A 10605-nucleotide genomic window follows, 5' to 3' on the forward strand; every position below is an offset into this window, starting at 1 on the left:
TTATATAGACGTGATTACTTCTTTATAGTGGAATAGGGGTAGCCTTATTAATATCTATCGTTTAGGCGTTATAAACCGGGCTTATAACTATCGTACATTAAATAGGCACTTAAATAATTAACTTAGTAAAGCAGAAATCTCGTGTATATATATTATTAAGTTATATCTAGGAGAGTCTCTTATACCCTTAATTTAGGTGGTGAAGACTCTATTATAGGTACTAAGTCATTTGGATCCTATCTGGTCTTTTCCGGTATCCGCCCCTGTTATATCCGAAGCCCTTAGTTATAGCGTGGATCCCCCCTGGATCCCCTATAGACCACGTCGTGGTCCGTGTGCCTATACGACACTAGGGGGGATCTACTCCCTAACTAAGGGCTTCGGACCTCGGGTATCAGGATATAATAGGGGCGGATACCGGAAAAGACCGGATAGGATCTAAATAATATAGTACCTAGAATAGAGTCTTTACCACCTAAATTAAGGGTATAAGAGACTTATATGGATATAACTTAATGTAATACACACACACGAGATTTCTGTTCTACTAAGTTAATTATCTAAGTGCCTTTTAACGTGCGACACTACGCGATTATACCGCTAAATATGCGTATCACGTACCCTTAACTGCTTTTGCGATTAAGGGTATTATCGGCAAATAAGGCGTTAGTGTAGATTTCGATAGTATCGTCACCACCTAGTTCTAATATAAACGATTAGCTATTAATCAGAGAGAGGATTAGATAATTAGCGGCCTTAGAGTATATAGGCCCTGGATTAACGTTAAAACGGCATAGCCTTAATACTATAAAAGCGATATCTAGCCGCGATATTACTGCTATATATAGTATAGATCCTATCTTCCGTTAATAGCTTTTAATATTAGTCGAGGTCCCTAAATAGGGTATTAGCTCTATAACCTTAATTAGGTGCGTTAGGCAATAGATACTACTATACTTACTATTCGGCTTTAATAGGCGTTCTAATTTAGTAACGTAGTCGCGTTATAATAGCTAGTCTTTACGGGCGACACGGTCGCGAATAACCTTAATACTAAGGAACCACTATAGATAATCGCCTCCTTGTAGATTATAGTGGAGTTATGGATTATTAATAGCCTACTCTATCTATACCTTATATTATTCCTTATAAGTAATACCGATATCGTTAATATAGAAAAACAGGATTAAACCGCGACGTAGAAAATACCACGGTTCCTGCGGCACTATCTAAAAACCGTCCGCGAACAGGATAGCCGGAAAGTGCTTTTACTAAAGTAATAGAGACTCCTTAAGTCTATATCACGCCTTTTTTAGGTATAAACGGCTCCCCGGGGCTAGAAATCCTGGCAGCGGGTATATAAAGATATTATAGGGGAGGGGCGCGTGTAGAAACGCGTTTATAACGTCGAATTATAATAGCGTAAGGTTAAATCGGGTAGCGATAGCTATTAACGCGCGGAATAACCGTCCTGCTAGTATTACTACGTACGTCTCCTTAAGGGAGGATTAAGGCTACTAATCTCCTCGCACTATAAGCCTTATCTTATATTTATATAGAAATCTATACTTATCGAAATTATATATTATTACCTATATTAAATTAAGAACCTAATATCTATCTACTACGGACGCCGGCACTTATATCTATAACCCTATCTCCTTATAGCTTTATAGGTAGTCTTCTTATACCTGTCAGAATAGGTGGCTATAAGGATATAAGGGTATATCGTAAGGGTTCTTTGGAAGAGGAGGGAGGTCTTTACGGTGGATCTTTACGGCCGCCGGAGTACCCGCCGGGGTAACCGCCGGGGTTATATTTCCTAAGACAGCCTCCCGGGTTATACTTCCGGTAGCTACTACCGGGGCTATAAATCCATAGGGTATTATTAAGCGTCGCTATAGCGCTATAGGCGTAGACCTTTTTAATCGTAAGTTAGTTAGCGGAGTCCTATTTAATATATATATATCCGGGGCGTGACGGCTAGCGTTAAATACTACCACCTAATAATCTTTTTTCTAGCTATCGCCTTACCGGTTAGGGCGCGCTCCTTTATCTATAAGGAGCCCTATAACCGTTACTATAAGGATATCGCGGTATTATATTCCTCTATCTATAAGGAAGCCTATAGCCGTAGGTGCTTTACGACGATTACCTAAGATCACGGCTACTATTAACGCTATAACCCATAGCGGGGTTATCGGTGGAGTGAGAAGCTATAGATTCATAGACTGCTATAGACGGGGATTAAGAGTTATACTAGTTAAATCACATGGTTCGTGACGTATATCTTATCCTCCTAGACTCGAGATAGCCTCCTCTACCCCCTTACGGCCGGGTATTACGGACTATAACCTTAACGGTAATAACGCCGTCGAGGAAGGGGATCCGGGGGGAACTAGCCCCGGTAAAGGGTTAAGTTTAAAATAAGCAGTTATATAAAGGGGGAGGTCCTTAGCTTATACGTCCGTAACGGCCGTGAATCTCTAGCCCTCTCCTACTCGATCTAACTAATTAGATCTTTTAGTTACGCCTTACTTGATTAACGGAGGTTATCCTTAAAGGTAGCGATATCGCCGTTAAAGAAGGCGCGTTCGTTAAAATCTATATCGCGTATTTGAATAACGCGGTTATAGCGGCGTAGGCTAAGCACCTAGATACGGAAGATATTAGTGGAATCGTAGCCGATAAGGTAGCCGATATAGGCGCGAGGAGTAATAAGATTTAATAGCTTATTAGCGCACTTTTAGGCGTCCTTCGATATCGTGTACACTTAATAGCCGTAGGTTTAAAGGTGTGATAAAATCAACCTCCTTTTAAAGAGGACCTTATAGGGCGTTTTCTAATCCTGGTTATTCTACTACCTTCGCGGCGTGCGGTCATAGACGTATACAGCCGTGGGAATGGCCTTAGGCTACATAAACGGCGGTAGCTTAGCTTGGATATTTATCGTATAACCCTTCGAAATAACTACGGTAGTAGCATATTCGGCACCCCCGTTCTGCGCTTAAGTATTAGTAGTAGATACCTCTAAAAGGATGCCCTCTTTACGTAGGAATTAGGTGATATCGTGGGATTAAGTTAGCTCGTTATTAGATTCGAAAACGCGCACCTTATAGTCTAATTAGCGTTCTACCTAGGCGAGGAATTCCTTAATCATTACGAGGATATCCACTACTAGCTTACTCTTTATAACGTAGGTGGCCGTAAAACCACTATAACGGTCGGTGAAAAATATAAACCGCGAGTTCCTGTCGGACGTTAGGTTAAAATCCGTGAAATTAATTGCTTACCGCTTCCCTGTATAGGCAGGTACGGTATCAGGGCGCCTACTAATATACCGTTTTATTTTTATAAGCTTATATGCTTTGTAGTCCATTATCATTAGTCCCTTAATCTTAACCCCTTACGTATACTTTTCTAGGTGCTTAAGAGGCTTAGGGCTAGTATGCCCTAGTTGTAGATACTATAAGATACCCTCCGTAGTGCGTAGATAACGTATCGTTAATTTATAGACGCCTTATCGGGTGGAAGAAGAAGAGCCTAGAAGAGTAGCCGTAGATTAGTTAGAGGAGGGCACGTATTTAACCACGGTTTAATCGAAGTAGTAACTTAGCTAGTATAATATAGATCTATCGGTATATCGAAGGTAGTTATTTAGTGGCTTCTAATTCTATTAGTATCCGCGTAGTCGTAACCGTTAATTTAAGATTAAATTATAAATAAAATCTACGTAGTATACGACGTTTAAGAGCCTAAACTTAAGGCCTCCTATTAGTCCGTTTAATCTTATAGTTATATTACCGTAATCTCTAATAGGCAGCGATAAACTGCCTACGATTATATAGTCGCCCTGCGTAACGGGTGTAAAATTAGAAAAACGGGAAAAATCGTTAAAGATATAAATAGTAGCACCGGAATTAAGGATAGTAGATACCCGGAAAGGGTAGCTAGTAGTAGTGCTAGCCGTAATGGTAGCGGCGTAGGAGACGCCGCTACGGACGCTATTATAGTTAAGTCACGCCTATTTAAGCGGTGTAGAGTCCCGGCTTATATCTTTCTTTACCTTCTTTACGGCTCGTAGTTCTTCTACTTCCGCACGTATTATAGGGTCGTATTTAAGGATCCGTTAGACGGTTATTTTAGTGCTATTATAAGTAATCTAACCGTCCGTTACTATCTCCGGGAATAAGTAGTAGTAAGCGTTAATATCGTGATTAGGCGTAGCGTATACGCGGTAGGGTTCCCCTTACCGGAGAGTAGATTAATATCTTTTAGAAGAAGAAGCGGTTAGTTAAAGTAGTAGAAGGTATAGCTATAGATACCGCGGTAATAGGATTCTTAGCTTTATTCTTCCTACGGCCGCCCTTCCTCTTAGGCTTACCCGTGGTCTTTAAGGTATCTTTACCCTCTTCGCTTCTAGTATATAATACAGGGAATACTATAGCGTGATAGTTACCACGCTTTCCTTAGTCTTTAAGTCTAGTCTTAATATATTATTATCTAAGGGTATAAAGATCCTCGGGTTAGATTACTTCCTTATCTAAGAGGCGTCCCTCGGCCTTAGTCTAGTCACGGCTGGCGATACTATAGATACCTCTAAAGAAGTCTACGATATAAATATATATTACGGGCGTTGATTTGACCTCTTCGAGGTGCTTTAATAGTTCCTACTATCTTACTAACTACTCCTATAGCTTCTTAAGGCTATTCAGAGTATTATAGACGTGTTTATTATATTCTTCGTAGATATCCGCGCAGCGCGTAGCCACGTAGTAAGCGGTATCGCGTTAAATAGCTTTATATACCCCTTTTAGCGTAGCGTTATATAGGAGTAGCTTACGGCTTTTATTAATAGTACTAGTCTACCACTTTAGTATCGCGTTAATACTTTTAGCGTGTTTATTATAGTTATCCCTCTATATCTTCTAGCGCTATATCGTAGATTCGTAGGCGCGCTAACCGCCGGCTATTAGATCTATAAGTTGCGTAGGCGTAGCGTCTACTTAGATAACTACGTTTAACGCTTAGAATTCACCGTAGGCAGGTATAGGAGGCTTTTAAGGAGTGGGAATAGGATTATTAGGACGTAGATATTCCTAGACTTTATTATTAACGGCTATAGCTTCGTAGTGACTACGCTAGAGCTCCTAATCGCGATAGGTTTTATAGGTAATAGGCTAGTATTCCGATATTTCAATAGTTATTTATAGATTAACACGCTATATCGGCGTAGCTAAATAGCTTCTTAAATTGGTAATAGTAGTAGAGGTAAAAATGTAGGTAATTCACTTAGTAAGTAAGACTCTTAATTATTTAATAAAGCGTAGTCAAAATCGTTATAAAATAGGTTAAGATTTATTAAGGTAATTACATACTATTATAACTATATTAGACCGTCAGGGAAACGCTGCCACCGTATTTTATATAGTGCAGATTCTGTAAGCGTCCACCCGGATTATACTCTTAGCAATCCGGCCTATTACGTAACCGAAAAGACTATGGTCTGTTCGGCACGTCGTGGTCCGTGTGCCTATATAACACCAGGGGCCCCGTTGTGGTCCTGTGTCCATACGACAGGAGGTCTATGCGACACCTGTAGGTAGCTCTCCGGGATTCCTAGACTACCTACCCGGGTTTGGGGGGGTATAGGACAGAGCCCGATAACTGGTCAATCTGTCAACAGTCTTAGAACATCATGTCGACAGAAATTTCTCTGTCCTGGCTCTGGTCAGAGCAAAAGTCTCTGTCCGAGCTCTGACCTAGAAACCCCCCCTCCCGGGTAGGTACGTAGCAAGTAAAGCAACCCAAAATCCCAGACAATATTCGTCTCAAATTCCCCATTAAATAGTACCAACCTCAACCCGCATAAACCACCAGTCAATATCAGATGGATACACATAACAGAGATCCCACGCATAGTGTCCACGAGCCTGATTCTAGTGAAGAAGCATCGGGAATAGAGTCCACTGTCTTCCCACTGATCAACCCGCACGAAGCAACCGATTACGTACCCACGAAGCTAGGAGAGCAAATTTGCCTTCATCAGGACGACAATGATGACGAGCCAGCCGTCGCCAAGCCCTTTGCTCGCACTAGCAGTCCTGAGTCGGCACCTCACATTCTTCATGCCGACAATAGAGTTCCTGAACGGCTAATGTACAAGATGCACAAGTTCAGCTTGTACGAAACTGCTAGTCGATATTATATCGTTGGGGCAGATATCACGGAGCGACGGTATCGTATCTTGAAGATTGACAGGACAACCGAGGACTCAGATCTTAGCATCACGGACGACAAGATTGTCTATAGCCAGAGGGAGATGAACCAGATTTTGGATACCATAGATGACGGGAACAAGGGTACGGGAGGAATCAGACTGCGCTGCACGACATGGGGACTGCTAGGGTTCATCAAGTTTACCGGGCCATACTACATGCTCCTTATCACGAAGAAGAGCACAGTTGCCATGATCGGGGGACATTACGTTTATCAAATCGATGGCACTGAACTTGTTCCGCTCACACCCGCACGCTTCAAACCCGATGTTCGCAATACAGAGGAGACGCGCTTCCTGGGTATCCTCAATAACTTGGACTTGACCCGTTCATTCTACTACAGCTATTCCTACGACATGACGCGGACTTTGCAGCACAACATCACCCGCGAACGAAATGTGCTTGCCAACGGTCTGCCCTGCACCTCCGGCGACGACTTCAATGCCATGTTTGTGTGGAATAACCATCTTCTTCAGCCTGCCGTCAAGGCTCTGCGCGACCCGTTCGACTGGTGTCGGCCGATAATCCACGGATACATTGATCAGGCAGGTATGTTCCGTCAGATAAACCCATGTAACCCAGAGAACCACAACTCACCAACTACGAGCCCTCTCAATATACGGACGAACCGTATACATCACCATCATCGCCCGGCGGTCTCGGTTCTTTGCAGGCGCACGGTTTCTCAAGCGCGGCGCAAACGACCTTGTAGGTTTATTATCGTTGCGATGGTTTTCTGATTGGGGGCACTAACTGAGGAACAGGGCTACGTGGCCAACGATGTCGAGACAGAGCAGATCGTATCAGATGCTCTGACGACGTCTTTCCACGCTCCTGGCCCTAAGCTCTTCTTAAGCCCTCAGTATACATCATACGTCCAGCACAGGGGCAGTATACCCCTCTATTGGACACAGGACAACACAGGCGTCACTCCTAAGCCTCCCATCGAGCTGAATCTTGTGGACCCATTTTACAGCGCTGCAGCACTCCATTTCGATAATCTTTTCGAACGGTACGGAGCGCCCATCTACGTGCTGAATCTCGTAAAAGCACGAGAACGGACCCCACGCGAGTCCAAATTACTCGTCGAGTACACGAATGCCATCCATTACTTGAATCAATTTCTACCCCCTGGCCGGAAGATCATCTACAAGGCGTGGGATATGAGCTGGGCAGCAAAGAACCGTGACGAGGATGTCATCGGGACGCTGGAAGACATCGCGGAGTCTGTTCTCACAACTACTGGATTCTTCCATAATGGCGACGGAAAGATCAATCCGGCCAGGGTCCAGAACGGGGTTGCCCGGACAAACTGCATAGACTGCCTAGACCGAACCAATGCCGCCCAATTTGTCATTGGCAAAAGGGCACTCGGGCACCAATTGCATGCGCTTGGCATTCTGGAGGGCACAGTTGTCGAGTATGACACCGATGCCGTCAACTTGTTCACTCACATGTACCACGACCACGGTGACACGATTGCGGTCCAGTACGGCGGCTCTCAGCTGGTTAACACGATGGAGACATACCGCAAAATCAACCAGTGGACGAGTCAATCCCGCGACATGATCGAGAGCTTTAAGAGGTACTATAATAACTCCTTTATGGATGGGCAACGCCAGGAGGCATACAATTTGTTCCTTGGGAATTACATTTTCTCCCAGGGACAGCCCATGCTTTGGGATCTTGCCACCGATTATTACCTGCACCATGCCGACCCCCGGATGTGGTCTGGGAAGTCCAAGGTAGACTATATCAACTGGTTTACACCGAGCAATCTCCAGCAGACGCAACTACTTGCGTACGATCCTCCGCCTGGCGACGTGGGTAAGAAGCCAGTTTCCTTCTTTGACGATTACTGGCTGGAGTACTACCGGCCCTCGACCCTGTCATCGTTTCTCAAGACGTTTCCGTATAAAATAAACTCTACCATTAGGTACATTCCCTTCAAGGCGACTCAGGACGGGCGATATGACCTCAGCCCCTTCAAAGTCCGCAGTGAAACGGACGTGGATCCCCAGGAAAAGAAGAAACCAAAGGAGCCGGTTGTTATCCCTTCCCAGGGGAACCCTTCGCGACCCGACGCAGACACTCCCTCCCTTCTCTGGGACCCGGCCATGGCTGCTAAGGGCATGGCTGCGAAAGGCATTCCCATCCCTCGGTGGTTGCAGCCCGTCCAGAACAGGCCCACTGATCACGGAAGCATCGTGCAACAGACAATACCCGACGACCCCACAGAGTCCCCGAAGGCAAAGCAAACTCCTCAGGAGAAGTACAAAGCTGCCCAATGGAGTTTCACCAGAGCCGTACATCAGTCTCTCAATCCATCGGTGAGCGCACAAGAGGCGGCTGATTATGAGCGGTACATCAACCACCCGCAGAACCTGCCGCTCGTTGTATCTGCCCAAGAACGTGCGGACAATGATTCGGAGTACCGTGATTATATAAATGGTGCCTGGCATTTGGAGACTCGTCTCCAGCCTGGACCAGAAGATGACCCTGCGCTGTATGCGGAGCTCCTGAAAGTTGGCGAGAATCCCCTCACAGTCACAGACGAAGATGCACAAAAGAAGCGGTACAAGGCGTATAGAAAGTGGCTCCGCGGGAAGTCATTTTTTAAACAGCAACCGGTTGAATGATGGCTTGGAGGAGATACGAAGCCAGATATTTCCTCATGCGATCCTCTTCTCGGGAAACAAGCGATCAAGGGCCGGGCTATTGCCCCGTACCCTTCCGATCTTTGACGCCAAATCATTTCCCGAAGTCTTCATGACAGTTGACAGAATCCTCGTTGTTAGCATTATCTCGTCCAGCAGTTCTTGATCGGGACGTGGTTGTTCCTTGGTGGTTTCCTGTTCATCGTGGACAGAGAGCCAGCAGACGGCCAGGGCCATGATCACCTGGTCCTCGTAACCCCCATGCGACAATCGTGGCCAGCAATTCCGCAACGTCACTTGGAGAGCTTTCACTGTAGCGAATAGGCAGGAAGGGAACCGCGCTGCGAATGGGTCAGTCAGAATCGCTGAGTATATGGAGAGGAGATCCTAGGACGAGGCAAGTCAGCAAGACATGCCGCGCCGTAATGGTTACTCGACGTTTCCGCCCACCTTGAGATGGGGCGAAGCAGCAAGACCCAACTCCTCCACTATGGTGGCACTGTGTCTGGTTAAGACCTCTGTCACTTCGTGGTATTGAGATGCGTGCTGATAGCCTGCGAAGAACTCATCTCGCAGGAGTTTGACCAGGAAACGATTTCTGGCATTGACGTCTGGTTGCCAATCGATCTGCGCTAGTTGAAGAATGGCAGAGTAGGCCAGATCTAGTAGTCGAGCAGACTCATCGGGGGGTATGAGCGGCGGTAGGAAAGCGAGCGTCGGCTGAATCGCTTGGCTCAAAATCTCTCCGACACCTTGATTCCTCAGTATCGCAGGTGGACACTTTCCGAGAAACATGCGTGTGGCAGCCAGCCCATGCGCTTTGTGTTTGACTTCAGCGTCGTCGAGTAGCGCCAGAAGAAAGGGGATATACATGGGCCAATGTTGACCAAGGAGGACTGCCTAACAAATCCGCATCAGCTGGCAAAACCGATGCGTGGAGTGCAAGGGGCCTAAGCTCACATCCGAGTGCGCCACAGCCCAGGTGAAAATTGAAATGCAGTACTCGGCACCAAATTCCATCCACGGATCTCTCTTCGTGTCGGTGGCATAGTCAACAGTCGCTTCCCAGCGACGTTTCCTCCCGCGCCATGTCGTACCGCTCGATGCTTTGGCGAAAATTGGTCCTAGGAAGCCTTGGGAGATGACTGACGTGATGAAGTCGGCCTTTTGTTCCGGAGAGTGGAGTTGCGAGTCGAGCAACTGTTCTGCCGTCACCTCGGCGGGTCGAGACACCGATCCCTCAACATTACCTGCGTATGCGGCAACTGCGACAAGAGTGGCTGGGTCGACTGTTGCTGAATATTGTGTACATAGCGTCGTTAGGATAGATAATGCATCCTCGACAACATTGGACGGGATATCTGGCGGAAAAACGATGGGATTCTCGCCACCTGCGCCAACTTCCTGTGAAGGCACCAGAAGGCTTCCAAGGAGATGACGAATCTCGCTGATGAATACCCCGTCTCCCTGAGCTCGTACCACTCGGTCTCTGCTCCGGAGGAGAGCTGGTATGGCACAGAGAGTGCTATACCTTCGCTGAGAATGACTCAGTTGCTGCCGGAGCAAACGGACTGGGAAGTAGGTGCGAGATCGTACCTGGGAGACTATCGAATGGAGTGTTTGGGAAAGCTTGAAGAACGTGATCCTCTCTTCGACACCTGTCATTTGCG

General features: G+C 46.1%; 2 protein-coding genes across 2 annotated transcripts; one reads left to right on the forward strand and one right to left on the reverse strand.

Annotated features, from left to right (window-relative positions):
- Nucleotides 1-5890: 5890 nt before the first annotated feature.
- On the forward strand, nt 5891-8917 carry SODALDRAFT_267094 (hypothetical protein; the record flags this gene model as incomplete). The annotated part of the gene is made up of 3 exons (XM_028607530.1): nt 5891-6827; nt 6886-6986; nt 7043-8917. The coding sequence occupies 3 exons, from the start codon at nt 5891-5893 to the stop codon at nt 8915-8917; spliced, it is 2913 nt and encodes a 970-aa protein (XP_028469584.1).
- A 471-nt stretch (nt 8918-9388) lies between these two features.
- On the reverse strand, nt 9389-10234 carry SODALDRAFT_255695 (hypothetical protein; the record flags this gene model as incomplete). Its single annotated transcript, XM_028607438.1, has 2 exons — nt 9389-9835; nt 9896-10234. Coding segments are annotated over 2 exons (786 nt in total), but the record flags the coding sequence as incomplete, so codon positions are not given.
- Nucleotides 10235-10605: the final 371 nt, after the last annotated feature.

The sequence above is a fragment of the Sodiomyces alkalinus genome (assembly GCF_003711515.1).
Source record: "Sodiomyces alkalinus F11 unplaced genomic scaffold SODALscaffold_1, whole genome shotgun sequence".
NCBI lineage: Eukaryota > Fungi > Ascomycota > Sordariomycetes > Glomerellales > Plectosphaerellaceae > Sodiomyces > Sodiomyces alkalinus.